Genomic DNA, 25,443 nt, shown 5'->3' with positions numbered 1-25,443 from the left:
CCTGTGAAGAGGTGCCTTCTGCCATGACTATAAGTTTCCTGAGGCCTCCCCAGCCATGTGGAACGGTGAGTCAACGAAACCTCTTTCCTTTATAAATTACCCAGTCTCAGGCATTTTTTTTTTTGAGATGGGGTCTTGCTATGTTGCCCAAGCTAGCCGTGAACTCCTGGGCTCAAGCAATCCTCCCACCTCAGCCTCCCAAAGTGCTGGGATTACAGGTGTGAGCCACCACGCCCAGCCTCAGGCAGTTCTTTATAGCACCACGAGAACAGACTAACAGATGGGAAAGGAAGGGAAATCACTTCCTGTGAGCAAATGGGAGCATGCCCTGTCTGCCTCTGCTCCCCATTTCAGCAGAAAATGAGGCTTAAGCTCCTTGAGGGCAGGGGCTATACTTACTGGCCCCATCGTCTTGCACAGAGCAGACCTTTGACAAGTATCTATTGAATCAACAAGGGGCAAGGTGGTGGTGGGACTTGCATGAGGTTAGATATGTAAGGCATCTGGCACATAGATGTGCTAATAGTCACTGGATGGATGGATGGATGGATGGATGGACGGACGGACGGACAGACGGACGGACAGAGAGACAGGTTGGGAGCATGAAACATGGCTGAGTTGCAGCCTTGGGAATTCCCCTCCAAGGACGCCATAGCTGAATCCCCTGGCAGGACGGGCGGATACCTGTCTGCAGAGCCTTTGATGAGCCGGCGGCAGGTCTCCATCTGCACATCCAGGCCTCGCTTCATGCTGCACATCTCCATGTATTCATGCAGGTGTCGGTTCATGTCACTTTTGGCTGTGGCCAGCTCGAGCTAGGAGGAACCAATGAGGAATAAGGGTGAGGGCAAGTCATCCTCATGGCAGAAGCCTCAACAACCTCTCCTCCTGGATTCCTCAGGGATGGTGCCATCAAGGCCACCACTGGACACCATGCCATCAGGACCCTGCCTCTGGACATCAACCTCCCTCACCCTCTGCTCTGTGCACATGGGTCCACGTCCCCTAGAACTCCTTCTGGCCAAAGGGGAATGGTTGCTTAGCAACCCCAGCAGCAGCCTGGCTCTGATGCACCCCACCCGCTTCTGAGAACTCAGCATCTCTGGGTTCCCTTATCCAGACCTGATTACAAAAATCCTGAAGGCTTTTTCATGTTTCTGACTCTTGTCCTCTATCAAGTGATACTTCCTCTAGGGAAGGAGCTGGGCTTCCCTTTCTCCTGCATAATAGCAATGACTGTCATTTATAGAAGTGATCACGTGCACAGCCTCTGGAGCCAGAGAGAATTATACTTCAATGCTGCTTCCTGGCCGCAAGGCCTTGGGCAAGTCACTTGGTCTCTTCCAACCTCTTCTCCTCCTCTGTAAAAGGGGTGCACGGTGCCTACTGCATAGGGTAGAGGTAAGGATACTGGGCGTACTCAGCACCTTGCGTCACTCACTATCACTCGAATGTCAGCTCTGTGATTATTATGGGATCATCATCTCAGCTACATATATTCTTTTTAATTCTCTGAGGCAGGCAAAGGTCACCACCCCCATCTGACAGATTAGGAAACTGAGGCCCTAAGAAAGATGTTACCCGCCCCTGAGGCCTCCTGACTCCCGATCCTGCACCTGCCCCACTCTACCAGCCCCTGCCCATGACACACGGGCATTTGATCGCCAGGTTCTCAACCATGTGGACCTCAGGAGAGCCTCACGAGTGGGCTCCATGTCCCGAGCCCTTACCTCGATCTGACCTATCGTTTCCTGGTACTCCTTGTCTCTTGTCTTGAAGAAGGATTCGGTCTCGTGGATCAAGTTGCCCAAGTTTTCATCTTGCTGGGGAAATAGAACAAAGGGGACAGTTTATTTATTTATTTATTTATTTTTGAGACGGAGTCTCACTCTGTCACCCAGGCTAGAGTGCAGAGGTACGATCTCGGCTCACTACAACCTCTGCCTCCTGAATTCAAGCGATTCTCCTGCCTCAGCCTCCCGAGTAGCTGGGATTACAGGTGCCCACCACCAGGCCTGGCTAATTTTTATATTTTTAGTAGAGATGGGATTTTGCCATATTGGCGAGGCTAGTCTCGAACTCCCGACCTCAGGTGATCCGCCCACCTCGGCCTCCCAAAGTGCTGGGATTACAGGCGTAAGCCACCGCACCCGGCCCAAAGGGGACAGTTTAGCTGGGTGGTGGGGGCTGTAGGAAAATAACAGGGATGAGGGACCATTGAAAGGAGGTGCCCCCTAGGCCCCTAGTCCTGGCCTTTGGGAAGCCAGGCGCTCGGCTTACCTCGCCCTGCAGGTCGATGGTCGGATTGCAGTTGGTGAAATCCTCCCAGAGCAGCAGCGTGTCTTCATTCTCTTCCCACGTCAGGCTGTCACAGTCGTCGTCAAAGTCAAAGGTCTCCCGCCTGTGGGGGTGACACCAGAGGGCATGACTGAACAGAAGGCAGGCTCCAGGGACCCATACAGGGGACAGAAAGGGGCAACTGCCCAGCGGGTACACAGCTTCAAGGCTGTCCTCAGGAAAGACAGGGGTAGTAAGCCAAAGGGGACATTCGCCTTATCCAAAAGGAGTTTAACTCTTTTAAAATGCAGAATGTATTTATGTATTATTTGTACAATTAAAAATGTGTATTTTTTTGAATGTCAGGCTTTAATTAATTGGGACTAAAGATATTTTCCTCCAAGTCCAATCTTGCAATTTTCCTCATTCATTTAACAGCTATTTCTTGAGCCCCTAGTTTGAGTGAGATGCTCAATATAATATCATCTTCTCTGCAATTTGGAAAGGTTGGTATTATACCTGTTTTACAGATGAAGAAATGGTGGCTCAGAAAGGATAACTCAACTGTCTGAAGCCACACAGCTAGCATGTAGCAGAAACAGGCTAGAATGCCAAATGTTTCTGTTTCCTACAGCTTTTTCCTCCCCATCAAGACACTCCCCAAGCACCCATTAGGTGCTGGGCACTGGACCAGCCACTAAGCATGCAGCAAAATGCAACGCCCTCAAAACAATTCCACCCTCAAAACAATCCTATGAGGTAAGCATAACTATCATTCCCATTTTGCAGGTGAGGAAACAGAGGGTCAGAGGGATTCAGTGGCCTTCTAGACCAATACATACTGGAAATGAGATTTGAATTCAAAGCCTGGGAGATGTCAAGACCTCCCTATTGGCTAGAACTAGAAGTAGGTTGACCAACCAGGCAGGTTTGCCTGGGACTAAGGGGTTCCCAAGATGCTCCCAAAGTGCTTACCCCAAAGTGCTTACTCCCAAAGTGGTTACCCCAACTGGAGGAGACCTAAAGATCAGCTCATCCAACATACCCTTCTTTCCGAGGGGAAGGCTGAGTCTGTAGGAGTGAAATCACTTGACCCAGTGTATCGGTAGCACAGGACAGTGTGGACCCTGTCTCCAGACTGCCATCCCAGGGCTGTCCCCATTGCCTGCCCTCCCTCAACTCCTTCCTGGATCCTCCAGAGCAATGAGTGTTCCCAATGGACTGGGTTGGGGACTGGCCAGGTCCCAAGAAGGCTGTCTGGTGAAAAGCTGTCTCAAGCGCCCCCTGGAGTCAGGCCGGGCCAGCTCCCCTCCAAAAGCCATTCCCACAGGAGCCCATAGGTGGCTCCCCGAGTCCAGGGTCCTGAGCTGGTGGGGGCGGGTGCTGGAGAGGGCCATGTGGCCGGGAGCCGCCAGGGTCCAGCGGTCACTGCATCACACACTCGATTCCTGACTTCACTTCCTTCCCAGCGTCTGGGATCTGAAGGAAACCCCAGCCGAGGGACACGAAGCTGGAAAGGACAGAATGACAGGCAAGAGAAGGGACTCGGAAGAGGCCTCCACTTCACAAATCTGCAGAGTGGGGCTGAGGAGGAGCCTTGGCCCCAGCGGGGGACAGCCACATGTTCCCCCTCTTCTCCTTGGTCTGAAGCCCAAACGACCAACTTGGATCAAAACAAAACACAACTGTAACACGGCTGCATTATTCAAACACTTCATCAGATCTGGCCAGGGGCAGCCTGGCTAGGGTCCTGCCCACAGCTGGTGGAGATGTCCATGTGAAAGGCCCAGGGCCCCCCGCCTGGGGTGGGGTCAGGGCGTCCCACACAGAACTGCAGAATGGGGGTGGGGGGTGATCAAAGTGATCAGAGGTTTCGTTGTTTGTTTTAACTTAGGTAATTTTACAATCAGCTAAATCTAATTCTATACTGAACCCAATTTAGCTCTATCAACACTGAGGTGCCCACTCCTGCAGCCAGTCTCACCTGACTTGGATCTGAATGCTCTTTCTACATACTGGAGCCTTTGCCCATGGGGCCCCCTGGCTTCCACTCTGATCTGTCTCCTTTTGTAGCTCACCCCATTCCTGGTCAGCTTAACAATGCCCTGGGGACTTTATAAAAGCAGGGGCAACAATTTCTTCAGATAAGTCCTTTAATTTAACCACATGGACCCAGCCTGGGATCTCCGGGGCATACAATCCTGTCTTAGGCTCAGAAATGCCCAGGGCAATGTTCAGAAAACCTAGACCCAACCACTGGTTCTTTCCAAAAGCCCCTATTGGCCGGGTGCAGTGGCTCATGCCTGTAATTCCAGGACTTTGGGAGGCCGAGGTGGGCAGATCACTTGAGGCCAGGAGTTTGAGACTAGCCTGGGCAACATGGTAAAACCCAGTCTCTACTACAAAAATACAAAAAAAAAAAATTAGCTGGGTGTGGTTGTGCGTGCCTGTAGTCTCAGCTACTTCGGAGACTGAGGCAGGAGAACTGCTTGAACCCGGGAGGTGGAAGCTGCAGTGAGCTGAGATCGCACCACCACACTCCAGCCTGGGCAACAGAGCAAGGTTCCATCTCAAAAAAAAAAAAAAAAAAGCCCTTCTTGGCAGGCAGCAAAAGATGAGACTATGAGATGGGGGGGGGGGCGGGTAACCAAAAGAGGAATCAAGAATCTAGGGGTCTCCTTATCACCCTTAAATAGCAATCCCCCAAAATACAGCTCCCATCTCAGTTCTGTTTCAAGGGAATGGCAGGTCCAGGAAGTATCAGGCAAAAGAGTTCCTGTCCCCACCCAGTTCCAACCCTGCCCCTGCCTCCTGTCTACCTTAAAAGTCAGCCTAGAATAGGGACAGAAGAGAGAATTCTCTTCCAAGCATGGCATGGGGGACAAAGCACTGGACCAAGAGTTGGGGGCCTGGCTCTGTGTGCCCCTCTGAGCCCATTCTCTCATCTGTACAATGAAGGGGCTGGGCGGAGTGAGCTCTGGACTATGGAATTCTGAGCCAGCCTCAGAGCTCTGCAGGGAGGTTAGGAGAGCCTGTGCCCCAGGCTTTTCAAACAAATGATGTCAAAGGCATCTGCTAGAAGGAGCATGCCCTCTCTGGGGGGGTTCTGGGAGGTGGCAGAGCCTCCCAGAGCTCTGATTGGTAGCATTTGCCGATTTCCTGCAATGGCAAATTTTAAGGTACTAATATGACATCACTCTGCCTGGAGTGGGTATAGCAGCTTCTAAGAGCTGGCACCAGCAGGCTCACCCACCACTGACCATACCCAGCCCAGACCCTGCCACCACCCCAAGCGGCATTTCCTACTGAAAGCGCACTAGCATGGGAGGTGGCCTGGCTCTGCATCCCAGCTCAGCCACATACTAGCTGAGTGGTGTTGCCCAAGTCCCTTCTCTCAGAGTCTGTTTCCCTGTCTACAAAAGGGGAGTGATACCCCATCTCCTAGGTTGGGCATCTGGAGTGAGCAAAGTGACATTTGTGAAGCCCCCTCCAAGTGAATATCAGGAGCCATTTCTGCAAGCCGTGCAGTCAACACAGCCAGCCCACCAAGGGCAAACGAGTGCAGGTGGGTCTGGCTAAGGTCTGCTCAAGAATGGCCCACAGGCTAGGTGCGGTAGCTCATGCCAGTAATCCCAGCACTTTGGGAGGCTGAGGTAGGCAGATCACTGGAGGTCAGGAGTTCGAGACCAGCCTGGCCAACATGGTAAATCCCTGCCTCTACTAAGAATGCAAAAATTAGCCAGGCATCATGGTGCATGCCTGGGATTCCAGCTACTTGGGAGGCTGAGGCAGGAGAAACACTGGAACCCAGGAGGCAGAGGCTGCAGTGAGCCGAGATCTGGCCACTATACTCCAGTCTGGGTGACAGAGTGAGACTCTGTCTCAAAAAAAAAGAAAGAAAAAAATAGCCTACAAATAAGATCACTTCTGCCATTGCCCCTTCTGGGTTCATGACATCCTCAGACACAGACATGTCTACACATGACCAGAGAGGGGACAGCCCAGCCCCTGTATCTCATGGGCAAGAACACCCCTTCTCCCACCGCTTTTTTGGAGGAAGCTTTCAAAGGAAAGGCAGGAGAATGGCAGACAGGGAACATAAAGGATGCTGGCGAATGGAAGAGTATGTGCCTGTCCAGATTCAGCAGCTGCCATCCAGCCCTGTCAACTGTGCCCCAGGCTCAGCAATGCCTGACCTCCTCGAGCTTCCAAGAGAGGCTGAACATATGAAATTTCCCAAATTACAAATGTTGAAAATGAATCTTGGCTGGGTACAGTGGTTCACGCCTGTAATCCCAGCACTTTGGGAGGCCGAGGCAGGAGCATCGCTTGAGCTCAGGAATTTGAGACCAGCCTGGGCAACACAGTAAGACCCTGTCTCTACAAAAAAATTTAAAAATTAGCTGGGCATGGTGGTACATGCCTGTGCTTCCAACTACTTGGGAGGCTGAGATGAAAGGATCCCTAAACCCAAGAGGTTGAGGCTGCAGTGAGCTGTGACCGTGCCGCTGCACTCCAGCCTCCAGCCTAGGTGACAAAGTGAGACCCTGTCTCAAAAAAAAGGAAATGAATCCAAATTCTTCCAGTGCTGCGAGCTACTCTCAGCCCAAGCCTCCCATTCACCGCCCCTGCCCAAGCAATCCGGGGAAACAGAGAGTGTGCGGGCCACGGGGATACTCACAGCTGGTTAAACATGCGCTTCATCTCATCAGTGATGTTCATGGAGCCGACCTCATCGTCTGAGAACCGGTTCACCTCCCCGTCCTGTTCGGAGATGTCATCATCGGAAGCCACCTTACGCTCTTTCTTTTTGGGGACCACCTGAACCGGAAAGGAAGCAATCAAGGTAACTGGGGGGGCTCGGCTAGGATGGAGGGTAGGGGTGAACTGGGAAGGGAGCCGGCATCTCACAGGATGATGAGCGTGACTGGGGCTGGCCAGTGCCAGGAAAGGTGCAGGTCCTCTAAGAAGCAGGCTGCGTTAGCAGGAAGCGCGAGGTGGGAGACATGCAGGGGGACACAGACGGCCTGGACTCTTCCCTGCCCTGGGCGGCCTGGTGGGTGCGCCGGCTCAGCTCGCCCTTTTACCACAGAAGCAGCCCCACAGTTTGGGGAGAGAAGCAGGCCAGACCAGGACACAGAGTCGCCTGGGATATCTCAGAGCCAGCCAGAGAGACGGAGAACCCCTGACAAAGGCCACACGGCCCCATGCTGCCCAGAGCCCTCCTGCTCACATGCAAAGGCAAAGGACAGACGGCTCAAGGTTCACCGAAAGCTTCCACTCCAAGCAGACAAGCCACGAGCAAACGAAGGCTGCATTGGCCTCCCCTGCTTCCCGGCAGAGGGACAGCAAGAAGGCATGGAGGTGGAGACAGGGCCCCAGGGAGGCCCGGATCTGGCCCAGCGACGTCAAAGTCACACACACAGAGCGACAACACACCGTATTGCCCTGGGCTCAAGCAAAAGCCAAACCACAACCCGAAACTCAAGAAGCAGCCTTCGGAGAATGACATGTGCCTCATTCGGCTGGACTGGCCCCCCAAGCCCTCTCCGGAAGACAGCCTCACTGGCGCTAACCTGATCGCCGTCTCTCGGGGGCACCCACACTTGCACGTTAGGTCGGGGGGGTATCGAGAGCCTCTTTGGGGGGGAATAAAAAATAGTCAAAGGCCAACAGCTCCTCTTCTGAACTCTGAGGCCCCTCTACCAGAGCTCAGGCCAGCTCCCCCAGTTCTCCCCATAACCTGGCCAGGGTTCCCCAACCGTGGGGATGATGCCCAGTTCTGGCACCCAAAGGAAGGGGCAGGAAGCGGGGCAGTGGGTACAGTGTGGGCTGGTGAACCAAGCCCTGGAGGGGCAGGAGACTGATTTCTGCCACTTCCTTCCTTGAGCATAGCACATCACCCTCTGGGCCTCAGTCTCCCCAGCCATAGGATGAAGCAGTCAGACGAGCCTATGAGTCCACGGGTGCCTGATTCTACGTTTTCCTGGGGAGGCCACAGGGTCGGGTAGTGCTACCTCTCGGGGAAGGGGAGGGAGTGAGTGGGATGTGGAGGGAAACGGGTTGGCCGGGCAGGGGTGGAGGCCAGGGCTGCTCTGGGAGAGTGGGGGGTTGGCTGGTGAGCAGGGCAGCCCTAGTCACCTGGAAGATCTTGGACACGTCTTCCGAGTTCCGCTGCTGTGCGACATCGCACAGCTTGGCCGTGATATCGATTCGGCGGCAGATGTCCATGTCCACCTTCATGGCCTTTTCTTGGATCTTTGTGTCCAGGTCTGTCATGGGCTGCAGGGAGGACAGCAGGGTTTACATGAGCGAGGGATGGAGCAAGCTTGGGGGGCTGGGCAGAGAGGTGGGGAGACCCCTAGGTGTCAGCAGGGGTGGTGTGGGGAGGCCTCCAGAGTCCGAGGGTGCCTTGGGCTTTTCCGTGGAGTGGAGGGCTGCGGCGGCGCTGCTCAGGGTGGGATGGGGTTGGGGCCTTGGGAGTCAGGGGCCAGTGTGACGCCGTGTGTGCTGCTCTCCCTAAGGGCTGGAAGGCATCCTCTCAGCAGACACAGGGTCCGTGTTCACTTTGTTAGAGCAAAGAAAAAAGACAACTCCCGCTGGAGAAAGACAGCCCTTCTTTTCCCACCTGCACACCCCACCTGTCCCCCACACAGGCAGCTCTCTCTCCTGGATGCCTCCCACACCCAGCAGTGGGAGTTATTGAGGACCACAGGGTTGATCCCCTTGGACACAAGTGAGAGGGAGCCCAGTGGCCTCCAACTAAGGTCCTGGGAGGCTTCTACCAACCACACCCAGCTTCACGCCCCTCCACACCAGGAGCCACGCCAGGCTCAGTCACCCATGTTCTGGCCCCTTCTGCCTTCTGGTGGGGTCTCCCCCTGTACTGCCCACTGTTTGAAGGGGGAGGAGACCTGGGTCCCCAGCAGCAAGGAGCCCTTTGCTGCCAACAGCTCCCCCCATCCACGGATACTCAGAGGGGCCCCAGATTGTCAAAAAGACACGCACAATGGCCTTTCCTGACCTCATGGAGCAACCCTGCCGAAGGCCACTGGGCCTGCGAGTCTCTCAGGCCCGCACAGACCAGACAGCACCCGGCCCAACCTGCCAGACGCCCCGCTGCGCCCAGACACCGAGGCCTGCCCTCATCAAGGCGAGCTGGGAAGGAATGGGAGCAAACACACACAGACCATCAGGGGAGCCCAGGGGAGGGCGGGATGGGTTAAGCGGCAGATTAATGCATCTCTACTCAGACCGAGGGAAGCAGAAGTGGGGAGGGGGCGGGAGGAGGGTGCCTGGTCTCCGATGCATCCAATGCATCCGTCATCCTCATGGTCAAACACAGCCAGCCAGGATTCTAACTAGAAGCCGAGCTCCAGAGCCTCGGAGGGAATGAAGCATTTTGCATGATGGGTGTGGGGGAGGTCATGACACCCAGGGGCGGCGGGCGGCACTTACGTCACTCATAAGCCCCTTAAACACCACCAGCTCGGCCTTGAGCCGCTCGATCTTCTCATTCATCTCCTCCTGGATGGCATCAGCCTCCTGTGCCGCCTGTGGGGACGGAGATGGGGAGGCTTCAGAGGGGCCGGGACCTCTGGGGATAGGAGGGTCTGGACACCTGAGTCCAGAGCCCTAGGCACCCGATGTCCACCCCAGCTGGGCACCTGCAGCCAGGGAAGGGGCACCAAGGACCTCATCCCAGCCTGGCTTCCCACTGAACACTGTTGACTGCTTAGAACACTTTTCAAAGGATTATCTATTATATGGGAAAATCCATGGACGGTATTAAAAGAGCAGGTTAATTAACAAGCAATCCTATTACATTAAAAATATGAGATCAATCCATGTGAAACTGCCAGTATTGGGCCATCTCTGCTTTCAAAAATGACAATGTCATGTGTGTGGACCTAACATGTGTCTGAAGAGCGTGGGTGTGTGTCCGCACAGACAAGATCGGAAGGTCACACGCCAGTTTTTCAATTGTGGAAGGGGGAACTGGAAATAATTTTTATTTTTGGGCTTTTCTATAGTTCCCACATATTTGACGATGAACCCATTAAATTTATAAAGAAAAAAGCACTTTCGTTATAAAAGAAAGGGAGATATTCAACCTTTTCCTTCTACGCATTGACAATTATCTTAATCTGTCTCTAACTTTCTTAGACGATAAATGCTTTCAGTATCAGAACGCAATTTCTGGACATTTTTGGAAGAACTTTCCATGCCTTCTCATGGGGTTGCTACTCTTGTTCCCATTTGTCAGAGAGGAAAATAGAGGCTGAGAAGATGAAGTTTGCTGCCCAGGTTACACCGCAGTTGGGGGAGTTGCAGAGCCCAGAATGCAGAGATTCCAGCTAGAGCAGCAAGAGGAATGTTCCCAAATGCCAACCACGGAGAGCCTGCTCAGGCTGGGAGCCCACCTGCGACATGCCCACCTGCCCTCTCTAAGGCCTTCAGCCCCAACCGAGGGCACCCTTCTTGCTTGGAGGCTTACAAACCACATAGTCCAAGCCTCAGGTGGGGAGACAGTGACTGGTGAGAAGGGTCGCTGGTCCCAGGTCATACAGCAGCTAGGACTTGCACCCCAGGACCTGGACCCAGGCTTCTCAACCCCTGCATCAGAGCTCTTGTGCAACACTGTGCTGGTCCATTCCTAGCTTCCAAGCAGAGGAAGTGGAAGGGATCTCTTGGCTCCATAAAGGAGAGACTGAGGCGGTAGGAGGTAACAGAGTAGGGGCTGTGCAAGAATTTCCTGGCTTTGCCACATGAAGACTGTGCCCCTTGGCCACATGGCTCTCTGGCGTGCCTCTCCTGGTCGGGATATCTGAGGGCTCTTACCTCCTGCAGCGTATCCACCATGGTCTGAAGGTTCATGCGCTTGGCGAGCTCCTCCTCCCATCTGCAAAAGCCAAGAGGAACAGGTGGTCAGAAGGTGAGTTCCCTGTGCCAGTCCAGCCCTCAGACACAACCCCAACACCCACCCAGGGCCTATCGTGAGCTGGGCAAGGAAGGTGCATTGGGGCATCCATCCCTGCCTGCCCTCTGGGAGCTCCCAGCCTAAGGGAGGTGGTGTGAGAGGACAGCCAGGCAGACGTATAACCAGAGTACCAGGTGGCAGTGACAAGTGCCACGTTAAGGTATGAGCCCAGCACTTCGTGAAGACAGAAGTGAGAGGGACCACCACCCTGCCTGCATGCAAACTGTAAAGTGCTGTGCAAGCACTGCTGCTCCTGTTGTTGCTGCAAGATGCAGTAGCAAAGCCAGTCCTTAGGAGCCAGGCTGCAGCCAGCTCCCCTCTCAGGCTGTTCTTTGCACCCACAAGAAACAAACTTTTATTGTGCTAAGCATTGCGATGCCCTACAGCCTACCCAAACCAACACAGATCTCTCCTGCGTAGGTGTTATCATTCCATCTTACAGATGTGGAAACCGAGGCTCGGAGAGGTTAAGTAAACGTCTTGCCCAAAGACACACAGCGAGTCAGCGGGTGGGGCTGTTTTATTACATTAAAACAAAACTCAATAAATACAGTTCCCACTGATTTAGCGTTTACTATGTGCCAAGACCTGTTGTTCCAAGGGCTTCCACACCACTACTTTGACACGCGTACTGCCCGAAGCTGAATAGGAAAAGCAGGAGGGGAGAAGGCAAAGGAGGGTTCAGTGGACCCCTGCCCTTAACTACAGGAAGGGGTGGGAGCAGTTCCCCGGGACTGGATGATAATACCAACTCCAGAACCACCTTCACTGAGACTTACTTTGTACCAGGCACTGTTCTACATGAAGTTAATTCAATCCTCGTAACGACCTATGGCGTAGGCACCGTCATTATCCCCAGGTGCAGAAAGCAAGGCCCGGAGGCACAAGCTGAACCCAAGGCCAGGGTGAGATAGTGTGGAGCTAGGACTGAAACCCAGGTAGGGACGCTCCAGACTGGTTGCTCAGAATCCCCTTGCGGAGCTCCTCATAGACCCAGAAACTGTCAAAGCCTGAAGGCCCTAACCCAGCTCCTCCAACAGAGTTCCTCCCTCCCTGGAGGAAGCTGGGGGCAGGTTCTTTCCCTCCTGGGATGTCTGTCCATCCTGGAACAGACAGAGGAGCTTCTCTCCTTCCTCACCCCACTGCTACCCTCCCTACATGGCCTGGGAGCAGGGCAGTCTGGAATCCTTTTAGGATGCTGTCGGGGCCAGCTAAAAATAGGCCAGAGGGGAGGGAGGGGCGGAGAGCCGGTTACGTCACCGGCTTTTGGAAACAAGCGAAAACGGATACTGTTTGCACACACAGAGGAAAATTCCTCCTCTCTGCCACAGGAGACAGTCCCGGCCAGGGCTCCTGGAGGACACACACTCTCTCCCTCTCCCCCTTTTCTCCGGCCTTTCCCAGCCCCAGCATTAGCTGCTAGGCTGAGATCTGCGTGGGCTCCAGGGTCTGGACCTGGAGGGCAAGGGGCTGGGATTCCTGCCTGGGCTGGAGGGCACAGAGGAAGCTAAGAGGGGGCAGGGAGGGAACCTAAGGGCCTAATCCAGCCAGGACCATCTCACTGAACCTCCCCTCATTGTACAGATGGGGAAACTGAGGCCGAGTGGTCAAGCCATTTGCCCAGATCACCCAGTATATCAGGAGCGAGGCTAGGAGTCCGGTCTCAGGCCACCTCTCACCGAGAAGAACAGGCCCCACGTTGGGGACAGGAATCACAAAGGGGGGAAAGTTCCCAGGCCACCCCACCCCTGCCCAGGAGCACAGGGCGTCTGGGGCTTCCCTCGGGGGTAAAGGCTGGAGCACAGGTCCTGAGCTGAATCATCTCTCCTGGCCACACTGCTCAGAGGGAGAATGGCGACTCAATTCCAAAGCCACTGAGCAGGGCAGGTGCAAGGGCGAGCCCCAGCATGGCTCTGGTTGCAGCCTGGCGTCTAGAGCCAGCCTGCTAACACATCTTGCAGCAAGAGCAGGAGTAACAAAGAAGGGCACAAAAAATAAAGAATGGCATAGCTCCTCCCTTGGACGCAGGTACCCAGGGGCACCTCCCTGACACTCCCCATTCCCCAGAGGGGCCCTTGGGAATGAGGCCCAGCACCCCTCACTTCTCCTTTGAGCAACCATCTCATGAGGAAGGCGAGGCAGGGGCCAACAGACCCCTTGTACAGATGGAGAAAACGAGGACCGGAGAGGGAATGAGACTTGCCCCAAATCCACCCAAGGTGACAGCAGGAGCCCAGATCTTTGGCTTTCCAGACACAATAACAGCAACAGCACCAGCAACCATTAACTGGGGGGTACGGTCTGGGCCCCACACACCCGGGTCACTGCCTTGGACACACACATCACTGGCTTGAATGTGAATTATTAACCCTCTTGGGGAAAGAATTTCTAACTAAGCCCATCTTGCAGATGAGGGAGCTGAGGTTCAAAGAGGTAAAGTAACTTGTCTAAGGTCACAGAGCTAGCAAGCAGAGAGCTGGGACTCAAAGCTAGTCCAGTCTCTAAAGCAGTGTGTCTCAGCGTAGAATGTGCATACCAATCACCTGGGCATCTTATTAACGTGCAGATGCCGGTTCAGCAGGCGAGGGCTGGGGCAGACAGCTCCCCAGTGATGCTGGGCTACAGATGGCACTGAGTGGCCAGGCTCTGAAGACCACACAACCCAGCCCCTCCACCTCACCTCCCCCTTCCTACCCCAAGTTCTGCACCCTCCCAACCCCACATCTCAATCGTGTTTCCTGAGCTGCACATACCACACCCCCAGGATGAGCTTGCACAAATGATTTCATGGGCTTTTTATTTCCAAAGCCAGACGGGGGAGGCAGCCGGCTGGCCTGCTCCCAGGAGGTTGAGGACAGACCCCGCATGTGGACAGCAGCTGGCTTGACTGAAGAGCCTGTCGCCCGCCCTGACATCCCTCCCGGCGGTGGTGGAGAAAACCTGGCTCAGCCAGCTCCAGTGTTGACAATGCAGAAAAGCTCTGTCCTTGGACCGTTCTGAGGACTGGCATGAAGGGCCAGGTGGGCGATGTGTTTCTTACGGCACTCCAGACACCTGTATTCCCTGCCCACCCACCCAGAGCCAGGGAGCACTCAGCTTAACTGAGAACTGGTCAACTAAGTTGCTGGCACAGAGATTTCAACACCTGCTTCCCAAGCACAACCCTCCCTCTTCCCTGGGTCTGCCCACAAGAGTAAGGTTTCAGTGGGGAGGGTGTTTCAGGTAGAGGGACCAACAGAAACAAAGAGGGCAGCAGGAAGGGACAGGCCAGGAGCTGTCTGCCACCAAGAGGTGGGTGCACCTACTTTGGATCAGCGGTTGCGGACATCATTTCCTTTCAGCCTGCACCATCCCCGCTCCCAGCCCCAGCCCACAGCTGAGCAAACAACTTGCCTAAAGACTGCCTAGGAAGTGGCAGCATCTGGATTCGAACCCAGGTCTGGCAGAATCCTACGCCCAGGCCCTTTAAGGCTGAAAGGGGAAGGAAGGCTGGAGTGAACATAAAGAGATCACTTTTGGGGCACAAAGGCCATTTTCCTCGAGTCTCCCTCAGCAGTCCAGGAGCTGTTCTGTTGGCTGGGGAGGGGTCCTTTCTGGTCTTTTGAAGACTCCAGGATATTGACAGGCCTACCACTGGTGGAAAATGAGGTGACAAACACATCCCAGTGCTCTCTGCAGGGCAGGGCCTTTCCATGGATCCCCTCCATCATACTGCACATGCACTGGGCTGGAAAGCTACCCTGTCCCCACTTTACAGGTGGGAAAATGAAGACCCATGGCCTATGGACAACTCCAGCCACGGCCGACATGGCTTGAATCACTGAGAGCTGCGCCTGCCCACCCTGACCCAACAGCTCATAAAACTTCCAAATCCTTCTCTCTTCTAGCGCTGGATGAGAGAAGGGACATTTATTGATTACCTTCTCAGTGGTATCCACCACGTTAGGCACTCATACCTCCCTCTATAAAATCCCACAGAGCCCTCCCCTGGGGATCGTTGCAGATGAGGCTCAGAGGTCAGGTAACTCATTTCCCCTCTTCCTCTCTCCTCCTCAGCCTCCTGAAACCCTAGCCATTCTCCCAGGCTTGTCTCAGATGTCATCTCTTCCCCAAGCCTCACATCCACTTCCATTGTTTGCCCCACAGCTTAAAGCAGCGGAGGCCCCAGGATCTCCTCTTCCCCAGTGGCATGGTCGTGGGATCCCACGGCACACAGCTCTCGCCCAAAGTAACCAGTCCCATGATGCCAGGGTCAGTGATGGCTCCACTGTGTGGTCACCACCACTTCCACCTTCCCCACCGCCACCGGGGGCTGGCACTCATCTCGGGAGGTCTCAGGCACAGAGATGGGGCAAGGAGGAAGCAAGAGGCAAGCTCCCTGGTCTAGGTGGGAAAACAGGCACAGGAGCCGGGTCTCAAGTGGGGGTCCAGTCCTTCTGCAGGCCCAGAGAGCTGGTTATGATGATCATTCCTGTGCTTGCTGCTGTATTCCCTGCACCTAAAACTGGCTGGGCACTTGCTAAGGAGTCAGATATTTATCGAATGGATTGGTTGGTTGGATGGATGGATGGAGGATGGATGGATGGATGATTGAATGAATCCAAAGCTGCACTTGCTCCTCAGTGCCCTGATGGCCCTCGCCTCCAGCCAGAGCTCCTTGCCCCCAGAGCATCCTTAGCCTGAACCATCCCAGCCCAGGGGCTCACAGGAGGCAAATTCCCAGCATAGCCCCTGCACTCAGCTTCATCCATTCGGCTCCAGAGCCTCTCCTGGGAGAGGCCAGGCCAGGCCAGGGGGAGGGATGGCCAGGACAGGAAGCAGGCAGGAGAAGGAGAAACCTTCCCTTTCCCACTTCCCACAGCCCTAGGCCAGGGAGGGGAGGCAGGGATGTCAGGACAAAGAGTGCAGGGAGAGGAAATGACTCCACAAAGGCACACAGCAGCTGAGATCGGGGGCCTCGGCCACCATCTTAGCAGAACAAGCACTCTCTAAGGCTGGTGGCCAGGAGGGGGAGGTGGCAGCACCACCCCAGCCAGATGTGGTCTCTCCGCATTCCTGAGGAGCCACCACTGGAATCACGTGAGGGACGAGAAGTCTCTGCTGGCCTCTGGGGAAAGGGGGTGGGCAGATTCTATGCCAGTCCCCACCCCCACCCCACTCAGGGCCAGTGCCTCCCCCTCTCCCGTCAGCTCAAGATGACACACAGACCGGCAGGAAAGGGACCGACAATCCTGCCCTACAGAGGGGCGGAAACCCAAGCTGAAGTCACCAGCAAAGGGGCTGACTCACAGATTTTTCACTTCCTGTGCAGTCAGAGAAAGAGGCTCGAGGCTCCTGCTCAGGAGGAAAGTAGGTGCAGGCCCAGCAAAACAATGAAGCCTCCAGGGACGAACCTGGGGCTCCTGGAATGAGCATCCAAAGACGCCAGGGCAGCAAGAGACAGGTTCAAATCCTGCCCCATCACTTCCCAGTTACGTGATCTTAAGCAAGTCAGTTACCCTCTCTGGGCCTCAATTGTCCCCTGTGTGAGTCAGGAAACCAGCCACCCCCTTTTGAAGGTGGCTGTGAGAACTACAGGAAGGGGACGGTGTGGGTGAAAGCACCCCAGCACCCAGCAGACCATGGGTGTTCAGCAGCTCCATGTGAACTGCACAGCGCGTGGCTGCCTCCCACCTCCAGAGTTGGGAGGGAGGTGTGGAAACGGCCCACACCTTGCAGGAAGGCGAGCGGCCGGCACGCCTAGGCCGACTCACTCAGGTGAGGGGAAACGAGCTCAGGTGAGGCTGGGCTGGAGCCCTCAGTGGAAGACTTCATTCTGGGCCAAGCGTGGGCCTGGCCTCTGGCAGAGGGCAGGTGGGGGCAGAGAGCAGCTTCCTTCCCAGGAGATGGAGGGCTGGCACCTTCTCAGCTCCACCCTGGCCTCAGGGAGCTCACCCCACTGCAGCAGGGCTGGGTGCAGGTGGCCAGGGAGCTATGCTGGAGCCCGGCGGCTCAGACCACAGATTTGGCCCAGCCAATGCCCCTCAGCTCTGCACTGCCCTAGCTTCTGTGTTTGCCCACCTGCAGATGCACAGAGGCACCCTCACAGCAGAGCCAGGGCCAAGCCTGGGGGCCCCAACCAGTTGTTCTTCTCTAAAATAATATCTGAGCTGGAGGAAGAGACTGCAGGCACAGTGGTTGACCAGGGGAGCCCTTTCTGCAAATGCAGTTTCACAGAAGCTAATGGATTGGGAAGAATAGAGCAGGCTCCCCAGTGGGGTCAGGGCTGCGTGCCCCCAACAGCACCCACTTGCTTCTTCTGATCCCTTCTAGAGAACCTGAAAACCACAACCGAGTCAACTTCCTCCTTGCACACCATCCCCCTCGAATACCACAGACAATTCATATTTAAGGCAGAAAGAAAATCCGATAAGGGAGTGGGAGTGGGGCAGGGCTGGGAATACAATGTGGAAATCCCGCCACCACTGCTAACACAGGGCTCACCTCCCGGGCAGCTCAGCACTGATGCACGTGTGGATGCACTGCCTCCTGACTTCCTCTCCCACGTGGCGCGCTCCCCGAAAATGGACAGCCAATAAGCTCAAGCCCCTGCACATGGAAGAGGCCCCCTCCTGCCTGCCCCAAGCCCCACCCCCCGGGGACACCTGGCACCACCTCTTGTGGCCTCCCGGCTCCCATCTCCATGGAGCCCCTGATCCCCGGGAAAGGCTGCCTCGCAGACGTGCCCATCAGAGCCCGGCTGCCCAGCTGTACTCTGCTGCTCTCGGAAGGAAAGACAAATTAAATGCCAACTGATTGTCTCCACAGAGGAGGTATTAATTTAATGTGAACACTTAACCAGGGCAGCCGATTCCATTACAGGCGGGCAGTAATGGCCCGGGCAGGATGGAGCACAGGCTGCACACTGGGGATGGGGGCCAGGTTTGAGAAGCCACTGATCAAGTGTGCCCCAGCACACTGCCACCCACACAGACATACAGAGCTGCTTTCAACCAGAAACTGCAGCCTCCTCCAGGGATCCCAGCAGGCCAGGTCTGCGCAAGGCTGCTCAGGGGAGAGGCAGAGGGGTCTGACATCCATAGGGAAGTTCCCTGTGGAAGAAAGGGTACTGGGCTAGGAAGCAGGAGGTCCTGGTTCACGTGCTGGCTGCGTTGCTAATTCGCTGCATGACCCTGAGCAAGTCCCTTCTCTGCCCCGGGCCTCAGTCTCCCCATCTGTAATAGGATCTCCCAAAATCCCTCGGGACATGATATTTGCAGTGTTATTTGCACACCCTGGATAGGGCCCTTCCTTGGAGTGCAGAAGTGGTGACAGCCTCAGGGATACCAACTCCATCCAGAGTTATCCTGGGTGCCATCAGGGCTCTGACAGCCTGCACTCAACAGCAGACACCCGCTGGGTGCCCTCTCCCAGAAGAAGAACCAGCGTGGTGTGGGAGCATGCATTCATTCGTTTGCCCCTCACTCATTCATTCCATAAACAGTTCCTGAGGGCTTGCCACGAGCCCCGCAGGCCTTAGAGAGTCAAAGGTTGTAGGCAATTCTGCAGAAGGAAGGACAGGTGAGCTGAGAAAGTCATCTGCCTCTGTGTGATCCCCTGAGGGCCTGCCTACCTCAAGCTAGGAGCCTCAGTCTCCACCTCTGTAAAATGGGGATAGCAATCCCACTTTGTAGGGCTCATGGACGGATCAGGAAAGCAGGCTCAAGTGAGGCACACAGGTGCCCTTGAAGGATGATGCCCATGCTCTTCACCGGTGTCACCCTGGCTCTACCCACCTGGGGGAGGGAGGGGCAAATGGGGGGGTAAAAATCCGGGCCCCCTCAGCAAGGACACTTCTCCAACCTGTCCTGGCCCTCTGGGGACCCAGGAGCAACTGAGAGAGGCAGCACTGAAATCGAGTTGCTAAGGAGTTTTCCCAGCAAGGAGGTGAAAGTGAGTCCCGTCGCCAGGCAGGGGGGATGAGCTGTGTGGGGTCATCACATTCCCCCCACCTGACATTCCCCCCACTTGTTTCCTGGTGACCAAGGGGCCCTTTGCAGGGCAGCTAGCTGGTCTCTGGGCTCTCTGTGGTGAGCCAACAGGACTTGAGAGGTGAGTGGGAAAGAACGGCAAGCCCCTAACTGGGCTCCGGCCCCCCAGCCGCACACCCCTTCAGGCAACAAGGCAGCAGCCTTGTACAGGAAGTCCTGAAGCTAGTCCTGCCTCTGCCCCAGCTGGCTCCGTGATCTTGGGCAAGTCCCTTCCCCTCCTCTGGCACCACTTTCCCGTCAGTAATGCAATGATGTCAAACTGGATGAATTCTAAGGGCCCACCCAGCCAAGCCAGAAAACAACTTCCATGATCCCTGGACAAGCATCCTACACTGACCACAAAGCCGCCTGACAAACCACAAATGCTCAAAAGCCAGCTGAGACGTCTGTCCTTGCGTTCCAACCAGTGGGTGTAGTGAAGAGGGGAGCAGGGACTCTGGAGCCAGAGGGTCCTGGGATCAAATCCCAGCTATCCATCTTGCAGTTCTGTGACTTTGAGCAAGCTATGACCCTCTCTGGGCCTTGGTAATACCTCCCAGCTCCGAGGGGTGTTGCCCACATTCCATGGAATAGCATACGAAAAGTGCCCAGAACAGTGACTAGCCTACCATGAGCATGCCACTGGTGTCGTTCTCATCCTCACGACCTCCCAATGACAGCTGCTCAGAGAGGTGGGGAGAGGCTGGGAGAATGCTCTTGGACCACATCGTAAGTGAGGGGTCAGACTTGAACCCAGGGCCATCTGACCCCAGAGCCACTGTCTGCATAGCAGTCATGTTGCTGATGGTCATGATAATGAGCTAGATGCCGCCTTCACCTGGCTGGGTGGCTGGCAGTACAAGGGGACAGGGTGGCAGAAGGAAAGAAGCCAGGTGCTAATGCCACAGAACCCCCCTGTCAGCAAGACCCACTGAAAACCCTGCTTTCGCCGTCCACACCCCATAGATGTACCCCAGGAACTAATGGGCATGCCCAGCCCTTTGAGGTCTGTCCTAACAAGGGCCACTGTGGCAGCAGGTGGGTCCAGGGCAGGAGAGCCCAGCTGTTCTCATGGCACCTTCCAACACACACAAGGCATTTAAGGGTATTCACCCAGGCCAGCTGCTGGCTTTTTGGGGCAACATGGGGCCCAGGGAACCCCCGGGTCACCTGCCCCAATGCCAGTCTGAGGTTTCAGTTGTTTTCTGAGCCACCTGTCCAATTCCCCCCTGTCTATATTTGCCCAGGTTCCCAACATGACTCCCACTTGGTATTGCTTATTGAAAACAACTTTGGAGAGGCTGAACATGGCGGCTCACGGCTGTAATCCCAGCACTTTGGGAGGCTGAGGCAGGAGTTCAACATTTGAAGCCAGGAGTTCAACACCAGCCTGAACAACATAGTGAGATCCCATCCCTACAAAAAATTTTAAAAATTAGCCAGGCATGGTGGCACGCACCTGTAGTCCTAGCTACTTGGGAGGCTGAGGTTGGAGGATCCCTCGAGCCTAGTGGCTCAAGGTTGCAGTGAGCTAGGATTGGTCCACTGCACTCCATCTTTTGAGACAGTGAGACCCTGTCTCAAAAACAAACAAAAAACACCTTTGGAGAAACTGCAGCTCTGTGGACACTCATAATCCCAAGCAGCATGCTTGGCAGTGCCCTCCTCTCACTGCTTCTGTCTAGAAACTACACCCACGTGGGCACTCCCCCCACCCCTAAAAAACCAGGCCACTCCAAGGAGGAAATTGTCTCAACCAGCATCTCACAGTGAGGAAAAGTCTGCATCGCAAATTGCAGGCCACCATGAAGTTTCTGGAGTACCACTGCCACCCTCTTCCAGGCTTGGGTACCCCTTCATCACCTCCCCCAGGGAGCTTTTCATGACTTTCCCAGAATAAGTCACTATGCCCATTGTGATGTTCCCAGTCCTGAACCCACTCCTTCAGCACTGGCATCCAGGGGCTGTGAATTTTCACTTCCCTGTCTCTCTCATCAGACTCCACTCTTCTACGAGAAGGGAAGAATTTGCATTTATTGTAAAATGCTGATTAGGTGCTAATCATTCAACTCCCACCATCTCTAATTCTCACCACAGTTCTGTGAGCCGGATGTTATCATTCCCACTCTACACACTCAGGTGAAATGACCTGTTCAAGGTCAAATCCAGGTCCATATGGCTCCCAAGCCTGGGCAGCCTCTCTATGGTCTGACGGTGTCTCGTCGGCTCCATAAGCCCCACTCCCTGCCCACACCCCCAGCTCATCACTTAGAAAATGCCCCTGGGTTACGATGCTAGGGTCAGATGCACAGATGTGTACACATGGGGTCACAGTCACTGACCCGGAAAAAAAGCCACTTTGCCCATGCACTTATTTCTCAGCGCCAGAGAACCCAGGGTGCAGGAAGGCCTCGGCACACCACCACCTCCACTGCCAAGGCAACGAGCTGGGGCCGGCACGTGGTGAGCAAGAAAGGCACCAAGCTCTGGAGCTGGATGGAACAAGGCTCAAATCCCAGTGGTACCAACCACACGCTCCTGGGCAAGTGATTTCCAATCCCTAAGCCTCCCCATTTGGTCATCATAAAGATCCCCCCTGCCTCTGGAGGCTGCTACAGTTTGTGAAAAGGAGGGTATACACAGGCTCTGAATAAACGGAGGCTCTCATCCCTTCTCTGCTTTCCCTGTCACTGGCTCCAGGGTCTGAGAGAGCAGCACCCTTGTTGCTCTGGTCTGTAAAATGGTCTGTTTCTTTCTGGCTCCACTGCGTTATGGAAATCATGGGGTTGCGGGGAGGCTGCAGCTTGTCATCCGGTCCCCAGGCACTGACTGCAGAGATCCCACCCCTGACCCCCCCAGACTGGGATGCCAGGAGGGGCAGAGGATCTGCACTTCTGAGCTGTGTGCCTTTGAGCCAAGCACTTGACCACCTGTGCTCCAGGTCCCCTAGCTTTGAGCAGGGGCTAACGGAAGAACCTGCCTTGCCAGGTTGTTGTAGTAAATGAGTCAACACACGTTTCACACTTAGCACAGTGCCCAGCTCCCAGTAAATGCTCAATAGATGGAAGCTATGATTAGTCATGGAACACGGCCTTTCTGCTGTCCTCCCTGCCATGGAAAATGGGTAACTCTGCTTGAGGGCAGTTCCTCTGGGTAGACTGGCCAAGGCCCCGGGGATGAGGCAGGGTACCTGGGTGCCAAACCAGCCCCCTCTGCTATCAATGCTCGGCAACACACGGACTGTCAAGACACACAGGAGGATGTCCCATCTCCCTTGTGTCCAATTCGGTACCATATCCCAGTGCCTGGCACAAGACCTGGCATGAGGAGAGCCTTCATGAGCAAGCGTTGGGTGTTTCTGGAGACACCCAGGCCCAGCAGCCCAGAATATCTCCCACAGCCCAACTCAGGCTGGCTGCCGGCTTACATTTCATCTTCTTCCCCCAGGACAGAATCAACAAACATTTCCCAAGTGCTCACCCAGGAGCCAAGTGCTGGGGACACAGAAGTGGATTAAGAGTATTCTCTTCCCGCTGAGAGAAGGGAGGCGAGTTCCGGAGCTCTCGCCGGGGCAGGACCTCTGTCTCCTCCAGCCTCAGATCCTCAATCCCTTCAACCCAAGAAGCGTGGGAAGTTCTGGGCACTGGCTGCCTTGTGCCAGGCAAGCAGGGATGGAAGGGAATGCTTGCCCTGGGCCAGGGGGCATCTTCCTCTGTCCATGAGTGAAGGGGCCCCATCCAAGTTGTCACTGCTCATTTGTACCCAGGGGCAGGAGGAAGGAAACCAAGCATCCACCATCACACTGAAAACATCGGTTCCCTTCAGCGGGGAAGTGGGTGGCTGGGGATTATGGGGTAGAACGGTCACTCTGTCCCCTCTGTATCTTTTCTTAATACACATAACAGGCCAGGCACGGTGGCTCATGCCTGTAATCCCAGCACTTTCGGAGGAGGCCGAGGCAGGTGGATCACTTGAGCCCAGGAGTTCCAGACCAGCCTGGGCAATGTGGCGAAACCCCATCTCTGCAAAAAATTTAGCCAGGTAGCCAGGTGTGGTGGCACCGCTTACAGTCCCAGATATGCAGGAGGCTGAGGTGGGAGGAGTGCTTGAGCCCAGGACCTCAAGGCTGCAGTGAGCCAAGATCGCGCCACTGCACCTCAGCCTGGGTGACAGAGCAAGACCCTATCTCAAAAGTAAATAAATAAATAAATAAACCACATAACATAGAATTTACCATCTTAAACATTTTTAAAGTGGGATTAAGTGCATTCACACTGCTGTGCAACCATCACCTCCAACCATCGCCAGAACTCTTTCATCTCACAAAACTGCAACTGTACCTGTTAAGCAGTAGTGCCCCATACCCCTCTCCCCACAGCCCCTGGCAACCACCCTTCTCCTTTCTGTCTCTGTGGATTCAACGTCTGGGTACTTTGTATAAATAGAATCAGATAGTATTTGTCCTTCTTTCTGTTAATAGCTTATTTCTCTTCTTTCTTTTTCCTTTTTTTTTTTTTTTGAAACAGCGTCTCACTCTGTTGCCCAGGCTGGAGTGCAGTGGCACAATCACAACTCACTGCACCTCCACCTCCTAGGCTCAAACGATCCCCCTGCCTCAGCCTCTGGAGTAGCTGGGACTATAGGCATGAGCCACCATGCCCAGTTAATTTTTAAAAATTATTTTTTGTAGAGACGGGTTTTCACCATGCTGTCCAGCAGGTCTCGAACTCCTGGGCTCGAGCGATTCTCTCACCTTGGCCTCCCAAAGTATTGAGATGACAGGCATGAGCCACCGCGCCCGGCCTGGCTGATTTCATTTAGCATAATATCCTCAAGGTTCATCCATGTTGTAGTGTGTGTCAGAATTTCCCCTCCTTCTGCATCTTTTTAATTTTGAATGATGTCATGTATACGTGCTCAAAACATCAAAACCACATAAATTTTTAAAAGACAAAAATACCTGCTCGTTTTCCCCTTGCTTTAAATTGCATGAGTGTTTACAATGATTACACAAGAAATAGAAAAGAAAAAAACAGGTAAGCCAGATAAAACCAATGTAAAACCCACCCAAATGAATCCCCCTCCCTGAGAGAATTACGGTTAACATCGGCTCTATATCCTTCCCAACTTTTTCTTATGAGATTTTCTCTTCTTATGAGATTGGTTTTTAATGACAATGGGATGTGACCATGTGCGGTTTTCAAATGCGTTTTTTCCACCTAACAATATACGGCAGCATCCTCCTGAGCAGGTGACACAGCAGGTGGCTGCAGGGCCACCGGTTTGATGGGTCCTCCACTGTCAGCGCAGAGTCCTTGCAATCTAAACAAGACTGTGAACACCTTTGTACTCTCACGTTTGCATACATGTCCAGGTATCCCTCTGGGATACCCAGATTGGGTTTCTGGATCAAGTGTGCAGATGTAGAAAAGGCTTTTGTGCCCCTCCAAAGAGCCATGTGTGACAAGCTGGAGAGAACGCTCTCCGGCATTCTCTACCACAGGCTCCCAGTTGCCCAGGGAGCTAAGGAAAAGCAGGGTCCTGGGCCCTTACTCCAGCTCCTGCAGCAACAATGTTTTGTGCCTTAGTTTCCTCATTAGTCAAAATATTGCCTCCGTTGGGTGCAGGAAGACCCCGCTATAAATACTGTCCTTCCTCACCAGCGGCCCTCTACCTTCCCCAAGGAGCAAGGTTTGGGAGATCAGGCTCATCTGAGAAATGGGCCAGACACTTCTCCAAAAGGGTAGACAGAAGTCTCACCTGGTGGGTGATAAGCACTGGAGAACAAGGCCACGTGCTAGGGTAGAGTAAGGCTGAATAGCATCCCCCCAACACCTCCAGCCCCCCTGTGCCAAGCTCCATCACACCTCCAAGGCATGGGCTGCATTCTCTGCCCAACAGGTTCTACACCCATTCCCCTTTGTCATTTTCCTCTCTCTCTCCCTTACCTAATGTGACTTCAGGACCCAGCTTATAACCCCCTCCAGGAGGCCGACCCGACTCCTTGGTCAGGGTCAAGTGCCACTATTCTGCACTGCAAAGGTTCTGGGCCACTTGGTACTGAGGTTACTGATACCCTGCTGGTCTCCTCTACTTAACTCATCTTTCTTTTCTCTCTCTCCTTCTGTCTTTTTTTTTTTTTTTTTTTTTTTTTGAGATAAGATCTCGCTGTGTGCC

At 54.5% G+C, this 25,443-nt stretch overlaps 1 protein-coding gene across 2 annotated transcripts in view; it reads right to left on the bottom strand.

Moving 5' to 3' along the window:
• IFFO2 (intermediate filament family orphan 2) overlaps positions 1 to 25,443 on the bottom strand; it is a 51,752-nt gene that overhangs the window by 5,416 nt on the left and 20,893 nt on the right. Inside the window, exons 2-8 of one of the 2 annotated variants that reach the window (XM_024251158.3) lie at positions 11,119 to 11,179; positions 9,736 to 9,831; positions 8,419 to 8,559; positions 6,959 to 7,098; positions 2,281 to 2,401; positions 1,731 to 1,823; positions 685 to 815 (exon numbers count right to left, since the gene is read on the bottom strand). In XM_024251158.3, coding sequence (XP_024106926.1) covers positions 685 to 815; positions 1,731 to 1,823; positions 2,281 to 2,401; positions 6,959 to 7,098; positions 8,419 to 8,559; positions 9,736 to 9,831; positions 11,119 to 11,179 — 783 coding nt within the window. The remainder of the gene's footprint in view (positions 1 to 684; positions 816 to 1,730; positions 1,824 to 2,280; positions 2,402 to 6,958; positions 7,099 to 8,418; positions 8,560 to 9,735; positions 9,832 to 11,118; positions 11,180 to 25,443) is intronic. The other variant, XM_054540809.2, reaches the window with a different exon arrangement.

The sequence above is a fragment of the Pongo abelii genome, chromosome 1 (assembly GCF_028885655.2).
Source record: "Pongo abelii isolate AG06213 chromosome 1, NHGRI_mPonAbe1-v2.0_pri, whole genome shotgun sequence".
Lineage (NCBI taxonomy): Eukaryota > Metazoa > Chordata > Mammalia > Primates > Hominidae > Pongo > Pongo abelii.
Note: the sequence above shows the minus strand (reverse complement) of the source record. Positions and strands in the feature narration are given on the sequence as shown.